Source organism: Anomaloglossus baeobatrachus, chromosome 1 (genome assembly GCF_048569485.1).
Source record: "Anomaloglossus baeobatrachus isolate aAnoBae1 chromosome 1, aAnoBae1.hap1, whole genome shotgun sequence".
NCBI classification, from domain to species: domain Eukaryota; kingdom Metazoa; phylum Chordata; class Amphibia; order Anura; family Aromobatidae; genus Anomaloglossus; species Anomaloglossus baeobatrachus.
Genome location: NC_134353.1, coordinates 693821831 through 693842325, shown reverse-complemented (window position 1 = coordinate 693842325; position 20495 = coordinate 693821831). Strand labels below are relative to the sequence as shown.

Here is a 20495-nt window from a genome sequence, read left to right as displayed (position 1 = left end):
CTCATTGCTCTTTGTGCCTGAAATACTTCTTAATACTTTAGGGGAACCAAACAGAATTCTTGTGGTTTGAGGGGTTGAATAATAAATGACCCTCTGAATAAACTTTTCACAATTTAAAAAAAAAAAATAAAAAAAGAAATAACATTCTTTTTTGCTGCAGTGCATTTCACACTTCCAGGCTGATCTACAGTCCAAATGTCACAATGCCAAGTTAATTCCGAATGTGTAAACCTGCTAAATCTGCAGGGGGTTGAATACTACTTGTAGGCACTGTATCCACATGATTTGCCATAAATGTCTAATAGATACTCAGTTGTTTATGGAACATCAATACAAGTCATTTGAGAGAGCCATGTAAGCAAGGCCACCTCTCTCCACTGATAGTGCCACCACCAGTCAGGAGACAACCTCCTCAAGAAGGTAAGCATTCAATTTTACATCAGTGCGGGGAAGGTGGTCGGGGCTGTCAACTGGCAACCCCTGCTATCAGCTGCTTGAAGAGTCTGCGACACTTGTGTAAGGGTGTCCGAGTTTACAGCAGTGACAGGCTTGTTAGTAGTTTCTTTTTTTTAGAGGTTGTACAATACAGCACAGGGAAGTGCAGTATAATGGCAGAGACTGCAGTGATTACACATGTGGGGCTACCTCTTCAATAGCTGATAAGAGGGGGTTCTGATAGCTATAGTCAGACCTCCACCAATGTAATATTGATGACTTCCTCTGAGGGCAGGCCATTAATCTTTAGAGGCTAGATAACCGCTTAAGATATGTGCACACTGCATCCAAAACGCTACTAATCCTGATCGTGTGCACATACGCTTAATATTTTTCAATTTGGACTTATATAATTTTGTATGTAGTAAAGGAATGCAATACTATTAAAGTAAATCTGTTCCCAGGTTTCTGCCACCTAATCTGAGAGCAGCATAATGTAGAGGCGGAGACCCTGATTCCAGTAATGTGTCACTTACTGGGCTTAGTGTAGTTTTGATAAATTCACTGATTAATCAGCAGTAGATTATCATTAGAGGGCTACTTGGCATTCTGCAGGTAGTCCAGTATATTCATGAGCTCTGTATAACTGCTAGATCTGCAGCAGAGAAAACTGATTTTATCTAAATTACAGCAAACAGCTCAGTAAGTGACACATCACTGGAATCAGGGTCTCTGTATCTACATTATGCTGCTCTCAGATGTGGGAGCAAAATCCTGGTGACAGATTCCCTTTAAGAAATAGATGGGCACCATGTTTCACATATAACGCTAATAAATAAGTTATGTGGTATTTCAATTAGCAGTTTAGGCTTACAGAATAAAGGGCCATTTACACGCTGCGACATTGCTACCGATATATAGTCGGGGTCACGGTGTTTGTGACGCACATCCGGCGTCGTTAGTGACGTCGCAGCGTGTAACACGTATGAGCGACCTTAAATGATCGCAAAAGAGGCAAAAATCGTTGGTATGTGAGACGTCGTTCACTTACCAAAACTTGTTGTCTTTTCAGTATCAAGGTTGTTTGTTGTATCACAGGCAGCGATTTGCCCGTGACGCACAACCGACGGGAGCGGGTACGCTCGCTAGCAATATCGGTACCGATATCGCAGAGTGTAAAGTGCCCTTAAGACACGCTTAACAATGTAGATCCAGTGAAAGGAAAAATCTAAACTTGAAGGTGGCACGGTGGCTCACTGGTTAGCACTGCAGTCTTGTACCGCTGGGGTCCTGTGGGCTCAAATCCCATGAAGGACAACATCTGCAATGACTTTCTATGTTCTCCCCATTTGGTAGGTTTCCTCCAACACTACAAAGACATACTGATAGGGAATTTAGATTGTGAGCCCCAATGGGGACAGTGATGATCACATCTATAGTGTTGTGGAATTAGTGGTGCCATATAAAGTGGTAAAATATATAAATAAATAAAATGCATGTGTAGAAATATGAATTACTTGGCTATAGCGTCATCCCGATCCTTTATCGCCTTCAGTAGCCGTTCATGTGTGTCATTATTTTGGGTAAGCTCCAGGAGGTGGTCTCGTTCTTCTTTCAGTGCAGTCATTTCCACACTTAATAAGGTTACCTGGCAGAGAACACTGCCATTAGAGTCAGCAGGAGAAATCATTTAGCAGATATTCAAAGGCAGTGCACAATAGTGAATTGTAATTGGTGAAAAATCCAAAATATTAAGAGAACCTGTCAGCGAGATCATGTTGCCCTCAAACTGTCCATACACATTAGATGTAAGTCGGACAAATGATTCTGTGGCCAATCTCAGCCTCCCATACACAGGAATGCTTGCTTTGCCAAGTGCTCCTATGTTCTCTATGAGAGCCCCTGACCAACATCTCTGCTGGCGCCTTATCTCCGGGAGAGCAAAGCGATCGGCGGTCCGCAATAAGATATGACTGAGCAACATCTCCCCCAATTATCAGTCAGTTGGCACCCCTATACAGATTAGAGTAATGGGTTCCGCCTATTAGTCAATGTGCATGGAGGCCTTCAGGGTGCATATACAGTTAGGTCCAGAAATATTTGGACAATGACACAATTTTCGCGAGTTGGGCTCTGCATGCCACCACATTGGATTTGAAATGAAACCTCTACAACAGAATTCAAGTGCAGATTGTAACGTTTAATTTGAAGGTTTGAACAAAAATATCTGATAGAAATTGTAGGAATTGTACACATTTCTTTACAAACACTCCACATTTTAGGAGGTCAAAAGTAATTGGACAAATAAACCAAACCCAAACAAAATATTTTTATTTTCAATATTTTGTTGCGAATCCTTTGGAGGCAATCACTGCCTTAAGTCTGGAACCCATGGACATCACCAAACGCTGGGTTTCCTCCTTCTTAATGCTTTGCCAGGCCTTTACAGCCGCAGCCTTCAGGTCTTCCTTGTTTGTGGGTCTTTCCGTCTCAAGTCTGGATTTGAGCAAGTGAAATGCATGCTCAATTGGGTTAAGATCTGGTGATTGACTTGGCCATTGCAGAATGTTCCACTTTTTTGCACTCATGAACTCCTGGGTAGCTTTGGCTGTCTGCTTGGGGTCATTGTCCATCTGTACTATGAAGCGCCGTCCGATCAACTTTGCGGCATTTGGCTGAATCTGGGCTGAAAGTATATCCCGGTACACTTCAGAATTCATCCGGCTACTCTTGTCTGCTGTTATGTCATCAATACACACAAGTGACCCAGTGCCATTGAAAGCCATGCATGCCCATGCCATCACGTTGCCTCCACCATGTTTTACAGAGGATGTGGTGTGCCTTGGATCATGTGCCGTTCCCTTTCTTCTCCAAACTTTTTTCTTCCCATCATTCTGGTACAGGTTGATCTTTGTCTCATCTGTCCATAGAATACTTTTCCAGAACTGAGCTGGCTTCATGAGGTGTTTTTCAGCAAATTTAACTCTGGCCTGTCTATTTTTGGAATTGATGAATGGTTTGCATCTAGATGTGAACCCTTTGTATTTACTTTCATGGAGTCTTCTCTTTACTGTTGACTTAGAGACAGATACACCTACTTCACTGAGAGTGTTCTGGACTTCAGTTGATGTTGTGAACGGGTTCTTCTTCACCAAAGAAAGTATGCGGCGATCATCCACCACTGTTGTCATCCGTGGACGCCCAGGCCCTTTTGAGTTCCCAAGCTCACCAGTCAATTCCTTTTTTCTGAGAATGTACCCGACTGTTGATTTTGCTACTCCAAGCATGTCTGCTATCTGTCTGATGGATTTTTTCTTTTTTTTTCAGCCTCAGGATGTTCTGCTTCACCTTAATTGAGAGTTCCTTAGACCGCATGTTGTCTGGTCACAGCAACAGCTTCCAAATGCAAAACCACACACCTGTAATCAACCCCAGACCTTTTAACAACTTCATTGATTACAGGTTAACGAGGGAGACGCCTTCAGAGTTAATTGCAGCCCTTAGAGTCCCTTGTCCAATTACTTTTGGTCCCTTGAAAAAGAGGAGGCTATGCATTACAGAGCTATGATTCCTAAACCCTTTCTCCGATTTGGATGTGAAAACTCTCATATTGCAGCTGGGAGTGTGCACTTTCAGCCCATATTATATATATAATTGTATTTCTGAACATGTTTTTGTAAACAGCTAAAATAACAAAACTTGTGTCACTGTCCAAATATTTCTGGACCTAACTGTATATTGGCCGACTGAGGCCATTAAACGACCACTGATTACATGCAAGCTGATTTGCGGTTGTTTAAGAACCTCTTCATACGAGCCCACTGCAGTTCATGCACACAGAACAATCATCAATACGATCGTTATATTACTCTTCGGCAGTACATGTCATGTTTACACAGGACGATGATTATTAAGGAATTTTGAAAAATATTCGCTGAAATGCAAAATGGTCATCTGTCGGGTGATTGGCAGCCTGCTTAGGCAGGTCAATAACTAGTGTTCTTCGTAAGGATCAAACCCATTATCTGCCATTGTAAATGCATCTTAAAGGGACTCTGTCAGCACAGAATGACTGTGCAAACCAAGTGCAGACACTCAGTGGTTCATGGCGGGGGCCAAGCATTTAGGTGCACCCACCTTCCACCAACTGGTTTTCCCTCAATCTCCACCCTCTCCTCTACTTTGACAGCTCTGGCTTCATAGAGCCAGAGATAGGTAGTGATTAGCTCCGCCATGATACACAAGCGCCTGCACTTGGATTGCACAATCATCAGTCCCTTTAACTATGGCCAACATGATTACGGTAATAGCCCATTTAGATGAGCCAATAATTGGGGTGTGAACATTCATATGATCATTTGTTCCCAAATATTGATTTGTCTCAACCGACTGGAAATCAACTGGTGAAAGAGCAATATGCTTCATTCTTAGGGGTGACATTTTTAACCCCTTAACGCCCCATGACGAGTATATCCGTCATGGAACGTGTCAGTAACCTTGGAGAGGGCTCAGAAACAAAGCCCGCTCCACAGAGGGAAGATGCTGCTATATTATATAGTTGACATCTGCCTCCAACAGCAGCGATTGGCCTGCCCGCTGAGTGTTGATGTTAACCTCTTAGATGCCACTATCAATTGTTCCCTGTGGAATTTAAGTGCCGGGATCAGGCACAGATGGCAGTTTGGGCAGCCATCAGTTTTCTTGTCTTGCGATAGAAGGGAACCAATGAGTTTACTATGACAGCTGGGTAATCGCTGAACACCCCCGTGCCTCACTTGATTCATTTCTGGGACATTCATGCCATGACTGGGCGTCAAAGAAGACAGCGATTTTTTACTGTATATAGCAATACCCTGGTATTGCGGTCTATACTAGAAGCAAGCAGATGATCGCAGAATCAAGACCCCCTTATAGGACTAACAAAGTAAAAAGTTTAAAATAAAAACAACTAAAAATATATAAAAATGTTGATTCACCCCCCCCTTTCCCCAGTCAACAATAAAGATATGTAAAATAAAAAAAAAATAAATGCACACATATTTGGTATCAATGTGCTCAGAAAAGTCTGATCTATGAAAATATTAAATTAACCAGATCTGTAAAAACTTTAAAGACAAAACAAACCCGAAATGCCAGAATTGAGGGTTTTTGGTTGCCACAATTCTACAAAAAATGCATTAAGAAGCGAGAAAATGTGTTATATACCCCAAAACAGTATGAATAAAAACATCAAGTCACATGAAATGAGCCCTCACCCAGCTCCATCGACCAAAAAATAAAAATGTTCTGGGTTTTGGAAAATGGCGCAGAGCTAATTTTTAATTTTCACAAATTTCTGAATTAATTTTTGAGAACTTAAATAAAATAAATGAATGCAAGTTTGGTGTTGTAATCTTACTAACCTTGACAATCATATTTCTAGTTCATTCATGAGAAAACAAAACTAAAAAAAAAATTGTGAATTGCGTTTTGTTTTTTTTTGCAAATTCACGTCACTTTTTCCCATTTTCGAGTAAACTGTATGATCAAATGGATGTCGCCAATCAAAAGTACAACTCAGCGCACAAAAAGCAACCCTCACTTGGCTTTGTCAGCGGGAAAATAAAATCGTTATGGCTCTTGGAAGAAGAGGAGAGAATAATGAAAGCTCAAAGATGAAAAATTGCTCTGTCCTTAAGCAGCACATGTGCAAACAGGTGAAAACTGCCGAAAACATGATCTTCTATGTAATACAATCGTGTTAATGATCGTTCTCTGTGCATACAATATTAACTTACCGGCCCGCGTAAAAAGGGCATTAGTGACAGGTAACAAAATCACAATGAAACGTGTTTTACCTGTTTATGAAGCCTTTGTAGTTCTTCAAAAGTTTGCTTCATTCTTATTTGTTCTCCCTGTAAGAGTTCCCTCAGAGCTTTAGAGTCTTCACTTGTCTGCTTGATCTGTTCCTCCAAACCATCATCTTCACATTTTCGTGAACTCTATACAATGAAACCATGAAGTTATGTATTATGACTTTTCATTCACACGTGTCCGAGGTAATATGGATGGATGTAATTTGTAATAGTAGGTTTAATTTCTTTAAGAAGAAGACACTTACGAGGGGCGTGGCCTGCACGCTGATGGCGATGGCTGCTTGAAGGAGAGCTCTGTGCTGACAGCAGGATAAACCGGCTCTTATCAGCTCACAGATAACAGGATTACCAGCTACAGGAGGTGTGAGTAACCCCAACCCCCAGCTATGCCTAAGGGGAGACCTAAAAAAACTGGCACTCCAGCCAAACTGACAGACTTCTACCCCCGGGATAGGGATCTCTCCTCACCAAGCAAGATGGCGCTGGCTTCCCACTCAGCTTCTTCCCACTCCTCACAAGGAGATACAGGCTGCTTGAGAGGCTGCACAGTCATTCCTCTGACAGAGGAAACAATGCAAGCTCTGCTGAAAACGCTGAGGGCTTCCCTGCAGGCTGATCTCAGAAAAATAGTAAGAGAGCTGAAGGAAGAGATCAGGTCTCTAGGTGATCGCACAGAGCATGTAGAAACTAAAATGGCTGAACTTGCAACATCACATAACAATCTGATAGATGCTAACACAGCTTTGGAAAAGGAGGTGGAGGCACTAAAACTTAAAATCAGTGATATAGAGGACAGATCCCGAAGAAATAACCTAAAAATCAGAGGGATTCCCTCATCAGTAGCAGATAAAGACCTCCAGGAATACTTCCACAAGTTTCTGCAGCTTATACTCCCTGGATGGGACACCAGAGACCTGATAGTGGACAGGATTCATAGAGTCCCTAAAGCCAAAGGCATAGATCCAGCTCTGTCTAAAGATGTCCTGGCTAGACTTCATTTCTATAAAGCAAAAGAAGCTGTGCTTCACACACTGAGGGGAAATCCAGCCCTGCCAGACACTTTCATGGGACTAAAAATCTTCCCAGATCTTTCTGCTGCAACTCTTAATAAAAGAAGAGAATTTGCCCACCTTTCTAAACTCCTTAGAGATCAAGACATCAAGTACAAGTGGGGTTTTCCGGTGAAGATGATAATTTTCAAAGATGGAGGCACTCACATATGTCATACTCCTTCTCAGCTGGGCAAATTGCTGGATGACTGGGGAATAGCCCACCCACCAAACCCTGGTGGGCAGGAGAATCATAGAGGCCCTCCAGACAGGATTAACCCTGAATGGTCAGTAGCTTAGCTGGGACTCCTTCCTGCTTATGGCACCTGCTGTCCCTGCTCCTGTGACACGGGATGTCACATAGCCCCCCTGATGTTCTCGTCTATGGCGAGCGGTTATACACCGGGCACCCTACTCGGGGCAAACCGGTGTTGTTGGAATTTTTTTGTTTTTGTTCCTCTTCTCACAAATGTTCCTTATTTTTTTCTGGAAATTTCTCTCAATTCCTTGCTGGTCTAGCCCCTCTCATCCCTAATGGCGTTCCTAGGAATTCAAACCCCCCTGCGGCTCCAATATGAGAATTAAGATATTGTCTATTAATGTGAACGGACTCAACTCCCCAGCAAAAAGGTCAATGATGTGGAGAGAGGTGAAAGCATCTAACTGTGATATAGCGTGCATTCAGGAGACCCACCTTCTTTCCACAGATGATAAACGGCTACTTCATCCAAGGTTCCAACACACCTTTTTTGCTAATGACTCAAAAAAAAGAGGAGGAGTGGCCATTTTAATAAAGAACTCAGTGGCCTTTAAATTGATAAATGTCAGTTATGGAGCGAATGGAAGATATATTATTTTGTCTTGTTATATCAACAGCGTCCCTTATACCTTGGCAACGGTCTACTCCCCAAATTCATCACAATTGACCTTTGCTAGGAAATTTTTCCAAGCATTCAAAGATACTGCCACAGGGGCGAAAATCATCTGTGGAGACTTTAATATACCTGTAATACGCTCCATGGATTTCTCCAACACCAGCATCCCACATGCTAAGGAACTTAAGCATCTCATCAGTGAATTCCATTTTCATGACATCTGGAGATATTTGCACGCATCAGAAAGAGACTATACATTCTTCTCTTCCAGGCATCGCTCATACAGTAGAATTGATTTTTTTTTGGTCGACAGCAAATCTATAAGTAATTGTGTGGCAGCTGATATTGGTTTAATTACTTGGACAGATCATGCGCCGATCTCTTTGTCTGTTCAGGGTAGCTTTAATGTTCAAAATTCCCCTAGGTGGAGACTGAATACCAGCTTGCTTGGTAGGCAGAAGGTACATGATGAAGTAGAGTCAGTGTTAACAGAATATTTTAAACTTAATAATAATGGGGAAATTTCTGACGAGACCCTGTGGGCTGCTCATAAAGCAGTAGTCAGAGGGCAGCTCATAAAAATAGCCTCCATCCAAAAAAGGAAAAAAGACGCAGATATTAAATATATATTAACCCGTATTCGTCACCTTGAATCCCTGAATAAAGCCAAAGCATCCCCTAACTTGACTAAAGAAATTGTAACCCATAGATTCCAACTAAGATCCCTACTCCTGCAAAAATACGAACATAATCTTAAAAAAAATAGATCGACATTTTATGCTATGGGGGATAGAGCGGGGTCCTTATTGGCAAGACGGACGAAAAAACGTGAGATCCAATCTAAAATAGAATTCCTGAGGGACCCAAACGGAACAATCACTAGACATCCCATTGAAATAGCAGAAGCATTTGCGAAATACTATGAGGCCCTGTATAATCTAAAATATGATTCCAATACGTCACAGCCGACTCAAGTGGATATACAGGGTTTCCTAGACACCCTGGATCTTCCCCGGGTCTCAGATGAGCAATTAGAGGAACTTAATCTTCCCTTTACTACACATGAAATCCTAGGTGCCATCAAAATGACTAAGTCTAACTCTGCCCCGGGCCCCGATGGGCTGCCATACGAATATTACAAACAATTTACATCCACTCTGTCCCCCTTTATGTCAAAAACCTTCAATTTTTGGCAAAATAAAGGGTCAATTTCCCCAGACAACTTAGAAGCGATTATTATCACGCTACCCAAGCCAGGGAAACCTGCAGACACCCCGGGTAATTTTAGGCCCATTTCACTCCTAAATTGTGATGAAAAAAATTTATGCCAAACTAGTGGCAGATAGACTTCATAAAGTGATCCCGACCTTAGTGGCTCCAGACCAAGTTGGGTTTGTGACAGGGAGGCAATCTAAGGATGGCACCAGACGGATGCTTGACTTGATTGGACTGGTGGAGATATCGGGTGAACCCAGTGCATTCCTGTCTTTTGATGCTGAAAAAGCCTTTGACAGGGTGCACTGGGGATACCTGGAGAGAGTTCTAACAAAATTCGGGTTCTTGGGGAAAATCAAGTCATCCATTCTAGCCCTCTACTCTTACCCAAATACGTCAGTGTTGGCATCGGGGTTTCTGTCATCTAAATTTCAAATAAGTAATGGCACCCGCCAGGGGTGTCCATTGTCTCCCGCTATTTTTGCTTTAGTGGTAGAACCTCTGGCGGAAGCTATACGAAAAAACATAGCCATTTCTGGTATAAGAGTTGGGGAATTTGAACATAAACTTGGTTTATACGCAGACGATGTGATAATTTCCTGTTCTAACCTTGCAGTGTCGATTCCAGCAGTGGTGAACACATTATCAAACTTTTCTAAAGTGTCGTATTATAAGCTTAATGCGGCAAAGTCTTTGATACTGCCGTTTAATGTACCGGTGGAGGCCAGGAGTGCGCTGGAGGGGGACTTTCAATTCAAATGGTGCGACAGGGGGATACCTTATTTGGGTATTAAGCTGACACCATCGCAGATGTTAATTAAAGAAAATTTGGAACCTCTGATCCAAAATTTAGAAAAGGAATTGGGAAGGTATGAAAAAATATCATTGTCCTGGATGGCCAGGATACAGTCCTTTAAAATGGTTTTCTTGCCCAAAATATTGTATGTGCTCAGATGCCTTCCCATCAAAATTTCTCACAAAACCCTGATGAAACTTCAATCGTTGACTAACAAATTTGTCTGGGGTAATAAAAGGGCTAGGGTCGCAGGTAAAGTGTTATACCCCCCATATGACTTAGGGGGATTGGGCACCCCAAACATATCGGCATATTATAAAGCCTTACTAATTGAATCACTAAAGAAATGGTGGCGTCCAGGTAATTCACATAGATGGGCTCAGATTGAAAATGTCCTGTCCCGCCAGGGCTCGGTCAGAAGAATGATGGAAGCAGAATATTTGAGCCGTTCACGGTTCTCCCCGTGTGTTCCCACCATGTCAGCCTCCCTGGAGGTCTGGCGAAATGACTTGATTCATAAGATTCAGATTCCTCTTTCAGAGATTTCCCTCAAGTCGTTGGAATCTCAAATTCCCTTTTTGAATCTGGCCAGGTGGGAGGGATCGGGCATTACAGTGCTGGCGGATCTATACTCTGATTTGGGTGTTAACCCCTTTAATGAAATAGTACGGGAACACCCCTCTTTAAAGGGCTGTTTCTATCAACACATCCAAATTAGTCATTTTCTGGCCTCTAAATTTCCTCCAAAGTCGAATCCTCTGTTACCTACAACAAAGGCTTTGGTATTTAAAAAGATAATTAAATCCAAAGGTATCTCCTCGACATACAAATGGCTCAATAACCCCCCCGAAGAGCAAAAATCTCCTTATATGAATAAATGGGACGTGGAGTTGAGTGTCTCTACCTCTCCTTCAAACTGGAACTCGGCATCAGCAAATATCCAAAAATATTCCAAGTGTATAAATCATTTGGAGCAACTGAAAAAAGTACACCTGCGATGGTATCGGTCCCCAGCCAACTTAGCACAGTTCCTCCCAAATTATTCGCCACATTGTTGGAAGGGCTGCCTCCAAAGGGGTACTCTTGGTCACTGCTGGTGGGCTTGTCCCAAGGTTTTCTCGTTCTGGTTGGAGGTGTTTGGCCTGATGGGTGAGCTGACAGGCAATCCTATTAATCCGAATCCAGGTCTGGCAGTGCTAAACGTGGGTATAGAGGAGTTCTCTTGGGAATCCAGGGGTTTATTAGTTCACATTCTAGTAGCTGCCAGATATTGCATAAGTTTGCACTGGAAATCCCCAAAGACGCCTACATTAGTTGAACTAACCCCTGTCAGGCATCTGTCTCCAGGGCAAACTGTTGATAATTAAAAATGGGTCAAATAGGGTCAAAGAGAGTGTTACGCAGGGAGTTCACCCATACCACATGTCAATATTCAAGGTGTTTAAATCTCTGTTGTTGTTACTGCTCGGGCTACCCCAAAACGCCATCCAATTCCCTCCCTCCCCCCTCCCCCTCCCTGGTTGCTTCCTTGCAACCATCCATGGTTCTCCCCCTCTCCCCCACCTCTCTCTCCCCTCCCTTTTCTTATCTTCCTTTCTTACTCTCTGGTTCTGGTTGTTTGGATCCCTCGTTTTGAGGATTAAAGAGTAAATTGGTAGGTTGACTCTATATGTATAGGGTATTGATTAACCTAAAAAAAAAGTTGCAACTTGCATCAGATATGATTGGTGGTGGTGTGACAGGAAATGTGAATCATAATCAAAGGTGATACTACCACATGTTACAGCGTTGTTTTCTTTGTGTATTATTGCCAATGATACCTGAATTTCTCCTTTTTGTAATGTAACTTCCTACAATAAAAAATTGATTGGAAAAAAAAAAAAAAAAGAAGAAGACACTTACAAGAGGTCTGGGTTTTTGACAACCATCTACACTCCCTGACAGAAGTTCTGTCGCTTATCCATGTTATGTAAACAAAAGCTTATAACCTGACTTTAAATTCATCCATTGGTTTTATAAATTACTCTTTTGAAAGCTGAAACCCTCACAAATTTGGTTTAGGTCATGAAAATAAAGTTGCTGAAAAGCTAAAATATTGATCATTTAATGAACGCAGAAAGGTCAGATTTTGGCAAGTCAGTTAAAGCAAGGATTTAAAATGTAAATTTTAATATCAATAATCTAAAATCATGATAGAACAAACTGCAGTGCAGTGCATGAATAAATAACAATAAATAGATAGATCTCACCCAGTTCTTCTCCTGAGGAGATCAGATACCACCAGAAAAATCCAAGGCAGAAGCGGGCCAAACTGGACATGAGGTGGAGGGGACCAGTATCAAAGTTCCTTACCCCTGTCGTGCCCATACAGAAAATGCTTCCGCCCTTACAAGGGCAGCACCCAAGTCAGGAATGCTAACCCGATGAAAATGCACACCCTCCCCCTGTGAGATCTATCTATTTATTATTATTTAATCATGCACTGCACTGCACTTTGTTCTATCATGATTTTAGATTATTGATATTAAAAGTTACATTTTAAATCCTTGCTTTAACTGATATTCCAATCAGGATTTGGGCTGTACTGTTTTGCCGTTGAGGCAGGATTGCTTTTCTACAGATTTTGGCAAGACAAAAGTTTTGTCGCCTTGTCATATAATGCACCCAATCCTAGTTTACATCTCACCTGTGCTCACTAAATGATCGGTTAATTAGTGGGTGTATATAGAAAGAAACCCAGCACCCCAGACCTTCACTTGAACTGCAACTTTACCTCTGACAACATGACAAAAATCCACCCTGCGACCAAAGCCTTGATTATCAAGAGGCTGAAGACCAGATCCACTGCAGAGGTGGCTGGCACCTTTAATGTGTCTCAGCGTCAAGTACAAAGAATTAAAAAAAGATTTGAAGAGACTGGAGATGTTTTTGACAAGCCCAGGTCCAGCAGACCCCGCAAGACAACTGCTCAGGAGGAACGTTTGTTAGTTAGAAAATCCAAAGCCAGACCCTCTTCCACTGCAACAGAGAACTCTAACAGGCCTGGTCACCTCAAGTCCCTGTGTCAACTAGCACAGTTTGAAGGATTCTGTCTCGAAATAGCCTCCATGGTCGAATCAGTGCCCAGAAGCCAGCACTAAACAAAAGGCAAGTAAAAAACTGTGGGACATTTGCCAAGTCCCACAGCCTGCTAAACAGATGGACGCTGAAAAAGTGGCAGAAGGTGGATTTCTCTGATGAATCTTCAGTTGAATTACACCGCATCCGCCGCAAATACTGCAGGAGACCTACTGGAGCCCTTTTGGATCCAAAATACACCCAGAAAACAGTTAAGATTGGTGGTGGAAAGATCATGGTCTGGGGTGACATTCATTATGGGGTTGTGCGAAACATTTGCAAGGTGGAAGGCAATATCAATAGCCTAAAATATCAAGAAGTAGTAGCTACCTCTTACATTCCCAATAATAAAAGGGTCAAATTCTGCATCAGGATGGTGCTCCATCTCATACATCCATCTCTACAACAAGGTTCCTCCTAGCAAAGAAGACCAAGGTGCTCAAGGACTGGCCAGCCCAGTCACCAGACATGAACATCATTGAGCATGTTTAGGGTAGGACTAAAGAGGAAGCTTGGAAGACAAAACCAAACAATTTAGATGCACTCTGGGAGGCATGTAAGACTGCATTCTTTTCTATTCCTGATAACTTCATCAGTAAATTGTATGAATCATTGTTGAACCGCAAGGCTGCAGTCCTTCAAGCTCATGGAAGTCACACAAAATATTAAATATGGCTCTAATAGCACCACAACTTCTTCACCAATGTTATGCAACATATCTTTGTATTAGAAGTTAATTATTTGTTTGAATTTCACATTACTTTCTGTGGGTGACAAAACTTTTGTCTTGCCAAAATCTGACCTTTCTGTGTTCATTAAATGATCAATATTTCAGCTTTGCAGCAACTTTATTTTCATAACCTAAACCATATTTGGGAGGGTTTCAGCTTTCAAAAGAGTAATTTATAAAACCAATGGATGAATTTAAAGTCAGGTTATAAGCTTTTATTTACATAACATGGATAAGCGACAGAACTTCTGTCAGGGAGTGTACAGACTGCTGTATCAAAGTACTTGTCACTCATTAGCGCAGGGTGATGCTGGCTGAATAGGATGCCCTTGACCCTTTGTAACGGTGAGGAGGGGGGTGTAGAGAAGCTTAGTTTTTATCCCATCTAAGTACTATTCATGCCCTATCCACTTAGCTTCCAAAATCAGGCTTTGTTTATGGTGGTGTGTCTGTAGACTAAACATTGTTTTTGTAACCCCGATAACCCCTTTATATGGACTCTGTCAGCACAGAATGACTGTTCAAACCAAGTACAGAAGCTCGTACATCATGGCGGAGCCAAATATTTATATAATCTTTCCCACCTGCTCGGTTTCCCCTCAATCTCCATCCTCCCCGCTTCTATGATTTACAGCTCAGGCTTAATACAGCATGAGAAGGACTGAGATGGAAAACAAGCAGGTGGGAAGGTGCACCTAAATGTTTGGCCCCACCATGATACACGAGTGCCTGTACTTGGTGTGAACAGTTATTTGTGCTGACAGAGTCCCTTTAACTACTTCAGAACTGCCCATAGACTATGATCATCCGGGCTGTCCACACTTTACTATGCACTGATATTCTAAAATGTCACTGCATAGTAAGCAGCTTGCCAGAGATTGTGCAACTGTGAGTACTGCTGCCAGACACAGCCAGACTCCCCACAGAGGTTTATGACTTCTTGTATCTGCACATATACAGCGCTGATCCAGCCCTAGTGTATAAAGAGTAGGAAGCAATGAGTGCAATTCCTCTGTGATCAAGGAGTCATGTGATTGGTTATCTGATACCAGTTATGTGTCCCTTTCTGGGCTGCTTGCTGTTGTTTTGATAAGTCAGTTTTATCAGCAGGAGATTATCACTCAAGGACACCTAAATCCTCTGCCATATAGTACTCCATATTCATGAGTTCTGTGTAACATGAGCAGCAACAGCTGCTTCGCACTTAATAGTACTTAATAGAAGAAGCACTAGTAAGCACGAAATAGCTGTCACATGCACATATATTGCATTTTTCCCCTTTGCCTGTAATCTCGCTTTTAACATGACACATTTTTACCCTATTTGGATAGTGCACTCAAAATTCTTCTCTATCTGCAGCAGATAAAACAGGGATTTTATGAAAACTACAGTGAGTGGCTCAGTAAGTGATACATTGCTGGAATCGGGGTATCTGTGACATGTAGAGCAGGTTCACATGCACCAATCCAATATTACTATCTTTAAAGGGAACCTGTCTTCAGATTCAAGCCGCCCGAACCACAGGCAGCACGAGTCAGACACTGGATGTGTGACTACACCCAGGTATGTTTTACTCTGTGGGATTTCAGTATAAACATACTTTTAAAAGACAGCTGTGGGCCTGCCTCAGAATAGTCGGCTGGGACACTTTGGGGCTGATTTCATCAAAGTACAAAAATGTAAACACCTTAGAAAAGTTGCATTCATTTTGTGTAACGGGGGCTGCACTAAAATTAGGCAACTTGGGCATTCTCACGCCATTTTTGCCCAGCTCTAACAAAGAAAGCCGAGCTAGGGTGGGACAGGGGAGCCTTGACGCTCATCAAATTTATGATGAGTGGCGGCGTTCACTAAGCCACAAATTCTAGCAGGAACTGGAGTAGGATTTGCTGCGGGTCGTACACAAAGGTGTATGCCACTTGTCCCACATTCCTGAGTCTCGAAAAGACATGCGCTTCTTCATGAATGGAGAGAGTCTGACTCCTGCACACCTCCTCATTAAGACCGACATGAGCAATACTGGTCTTGATTAATTGGGCCCACAGTCTACAGCTGGCATTTCCAAAGGATATTTTCTCTGAAATCCCACAGTGTTTCAGAGTAAAATATACCTGGCTGTAGTCGTTCAGCCAGTGTCTGGTTCATGCTGCCCTTGAACTAATATTAAAGGTTGGTCTACTATTCTGGCGTGCATAATGTTAATAGATAAATTGTTAAAGCAGCACTCCTGCGGGGGGAGGGGGTTTCATCCCTGAAATGGTGCTTTAAATCTAAGTCCCCTGCCATATACACCCCTTCCGGCATCTTCACCGTTACCGATATTGCGCCAGTTCCGCGATGCCATCCTGAGACTGTAACCTCTGACTGTCTGGAAGTCAGAAGTTACGTCACAAGCTCTCAATGCAAGACTATGAGAGCCAGAATGAGGCTCTCATAGACTTGTATTGAACAGTGACCTCCAGCATGCTCCACGAAACACTAGAGCTGCTGGCAGGTTACAAATTGCCGGAGCGGAAGCAATAGAGGGTGAAGCCGCCGGAAGGGTGAATATCAGATGGGGAGCTTGAATTTTTGCATTTAAAGCACCACTCTAGCAGTGCAATAAAAAAACAACGCTGGAGTGGTGCTTTAATGGCTGGATAGAAAAAATAAATTGAATACCTAAGGGGCACTTTGCACACTACGACATCGCAAGCCGATGCTTGTGATGCCGAGCACCATAGTCCCCGCCCCCGTCGCAGCTGCGATATCTTGTGATAGCTGCCGTAGCGAACATTATCGCTACGGCAGCTTCACATGCACTCACCTGCCCTGTGACGTCGCTCTGGCCGGCGACCCGTCTCCTTATTAAGGGGGCGGGTCGTGCGGCGTCATAGCGACGTCACACGGCAGGCGGCCAATAGAAGCGGAGGGGCGGAGATGAGTGGGACGTAAACATCCCGCCCACCTCTGTCCTTCCGCATAGCCGGCATGAGCCGCAGGACGCAGGTAGATGTTCCTCGCTCCTGCGGCTTCACACACAGCGATGTGTGCTGCTGCAGGAACGAGGAACAACATCGTAACACCGGTCCTTCCGAAATTATGGAAATGACAGACGTTACACCGATGATACGATTACGACGATTTTGCGCTCGTTAATCGTATCAAAAAGGATTTACACACTACGATATCGCCTGCGACGCCGGATGTGCATCACTTTCAATTTGACCTCAGCGATGTCGTAGTGTGCAAAGCCCGCCTAAGAACTAGTATTTTCAACCATTTGTCATCATATAATTTTATTCATCCTTGGACAACTCCTTTTTAAATGAAGTAGTAACATAAGAATAACAGGCACTTAACTCCTGTACTGACGGCGTTCCAGTTATGTTGGTGTCGGGCCTCGTGTGACATTGTTATGCCACTTGAGTTCTACAGACAATCAGTGGCTGCTATTGGGCTCCTGTGCTGCCATGTCTTTCTGACGTTCATCTGAGGGATATCGCAGCAGCCAAATAGTAACGTTCGCAAGAAAAGAAAATGTTCACCTATTTGTTAGTGAATAATCAGGAATTCGCATCAACTAAACTTAGGATACACAAATCTGATAAAATCAGAAAAGATGCATAAGAATTCTCCTAGAATAAAATATATTTTATTAAATCTTTCTTTAAAATTTACACCATAAAAATCAGCAGAGGTTTCACAAGGGTCCCACCTGCAACCATCCAGCAGAATATCAGGAGATATTATTATTATTATAATAAAAACTACAATGTAGAACAGTATTGCTTGATTGTATTGCACTCAATACATTTCTATCCATTGTAACTGTAATAAAACAGTATACTGATTATTATTATTTTTGTTTGTCTTTTTGTAGTGCAATAAAAAGCCTTAACAACACAATATAGTAGAATTAGTAAAAAGTACCGCTGGAATATTGCCTAAATTAACTACTGGGAATACATCTAAATACAACAATCCAATAGTGCATCAATGATATCATAATAGTATGAGTGCTATTAAATTACACATAAACCAATAAAGCAAGTAAAGTAGAACCTTGGTTTACGAGAACAATCCGTTCTGGTAGTGTGCTTGTAAACCGAGTTACTTGTCTAGCAAAGCAAAATTTCCCATAGGAAATAATGCAAACTCAGACAATTTGTTCCACAACTTGTTCAATGTCCCATCCTGGTCCCCTATTGTGTCATTACACATACACACACATACACACACACACACACACACACACACACACTATGCTCACCTTACCTTCCGTTTCATCGCTGGCCTCCTGGTTCTTGTAGTCCGTAGGTACAGGATGTGTATCGGGTAACCATCATGACCAATACCGGAACTTCCGTTGCTAGCGCGCTGACATCAAAGGTAGGAGCCGCTTGCCTCTGATTGGTCAGCGTGCTGCCTTTGAGAATCCACTGACAGCTGAAGATTCTCCTTCGTCTGAATGGTTACCCGGACTGCAAGAGTGGGTCAGAGCACGGTGAAAGTACGGAATTGGAAGTGTGTGCTGTGATTATTTGCTCGTACAGCAAAGCTTGCTCGTAAACAGAGTTACAAATTGACAGCAAGCTTTGCTCGTATAGCGAAATACTCGCACACCAAGTTACTCGTAAACCAAGGTTCCACTGTATATCCATTTCCTATACTGAGCTCATCGCAATCGTATTAAAGATATAATGGGTCAAATAATCTACAGATTTCCTGAGGAAACAGGAGTGAAACGCACGTCGGGGCGCAGGTTTCTACCTCTAATGGTTAGTATTACAATTCGTGTAATAGAAGTCTGTAGATTATTTGACCCATTATAGCATTTAATACGATTGCCATGAGCTCAGTATAAGGAATGCATATACTTGCTTTATTGGTTCTGGGTATGTGTTTTTTAATAATTTAATAGCACTTATACTATTACTAGAAGGTGGCCCGATTCTACGCATCGGGTATTCTAGAATTTACGTATTGTGTAGTTCATGTATGATTTTTGTTATATATATATATATATATAGATGTTGTTGTGTGTAGTTACCAAGTGTTTGTGTAGGGCGCTGTACATGTTCTGAGTGTCGCGGGGGGTGAGAGCGGTGTTGTATGTGTGTTGCGTGTGTTGCGTTGTTTGTGGAGCGCTGTGTGTCTGTAGCGTTGTGTGTGTGTGTGTGTTGTGCGGTTTGTGTGTGTGTGGTGTGTTTTGGGGGGAGGTATGTTTTGAGCAATGTGTGTGTTGTGCAGTATGTGCGTATATTTGTGTGTGCAGCGTTGTCTGTGTGTGTGGGTGTCTGTGTAGGGCGTTGTTTGTGATTCCTAGTGTGTGTGTGTTGTGCAGTGCGCGTGTGTGTGTGTGTTGGGGGGAGGTGTGCACCTCCCATCGTGCTCTATCCCCCATGCTGCGCACCCCCCATCGTGCTGCATCCCCCATGCTGCGCACTCCCAAACGTGCTCCATCCGCCATGCTGCGCACTCCCAAACGTGGTCCATCCGCCATGCTGCGCACTCCCAAACGTGCTCCATCCGCCATACTGCGCACTCCCCATCGTGCTGCATCCCCCATGCTGCGCACTCCCAAACGTGCTCCATCCGCCATGCTGCGCACTCCCCATCGTGCTCTATCCGCCATGCTGCACACTCCCAAACGTGCTCCATCCGCCATGCTGCGCACTCCCAAACGTGCTCCATCCGCCATGCTGCGCACCCCCTATCATGCTCCATCCGCCATGCTGCGCACTCCCAAACGTGCTCCACCCGCCATGCTGCGCACTCCCAAACGTGCTCCATCCGCCATGCTGCGCACTCCCAAACATGCTCCATCCGCCATGCTGCGCACTCCCAAACGTGGTCCATCCGCCATGCTGCGCACTCCCAAACGTGCTCCATCCGCCATGCTGCGCACTCCCAAACGTGCTCCATCCGCCATACTGCGCACTCCCCATCGTGCACCATCCGGCATGCTGCGCACTCCCAAACGTGCTCCATCCGCCATGCTGCGCACTCCCAAACGTGCTCCATCCGCCATGCTGCGCACTCCCAAACGTGCTCCATCCGCCATGCTGCGCACTCCCAAACGTGCTCCATCCGCCATGCTGCGCACTCCCAAACGTGGTCCATCCGCCATGCTGCGCACTCCCAAACGTGCTCCATCCGCCATGCTGCGCACTCCCAAACGTGCTCCATCCGCCATACTGCGCACTCCCAAACGTGCTCCATCCGCCATACTGCGCACTCCCCATCGTGCACCATCCGGCATGCTGCGCACTCCCAAACGTGCTCCATCCGTCATGCTGCGCACTCCCAAACGTGCTCCATCCGTCATGCTGCGCACTCCCAAACGTGCTCCATCCGCCATTCTGCGCACTCCCAAACGTGCTCCATCCGCCATGCTGCGCACCCCCCATCATGCTCCATCCGCTTGGGAGTGCGCAGCAT

At 43.6% G+C, this 20495-nt stretch overlaps 1 protein-coding gene across 2 annotated transcripts in view; it reads right to left on the bottom strand.

Moving 5' to 3' along the window:
• The window catches only part of BICDL1 (BICD family like cargo adaptor 1), a 138026-nt gene that overhangs the window by 19265 nt on the left and 98266 nt on the right, over nucleotides 1–20495 (bottom strand). For both annotated transcript variants that reach the window (XR_012724957.1, XM_075320307.1), the window contains exons 7-8: nucleotides 6273–6416; nucleotides 1953–2083 (exon numbers count right to left, since the gene is read on the bottom strand). Coding sequence is in view for 1 of the 2 variants with exons in the window: in XM_075320307.1 (XP_075176422.1) it covers nucleotides 1953–2083; nucleotides 6273–6416 (275 nt within the window). In the remaining variant the exon portion in view is untranslated. The remainder of the gene's footprint in view (nucleotides 1–1952; nucleotides 2084–6272; nucleotides 6417–20495) is intronic.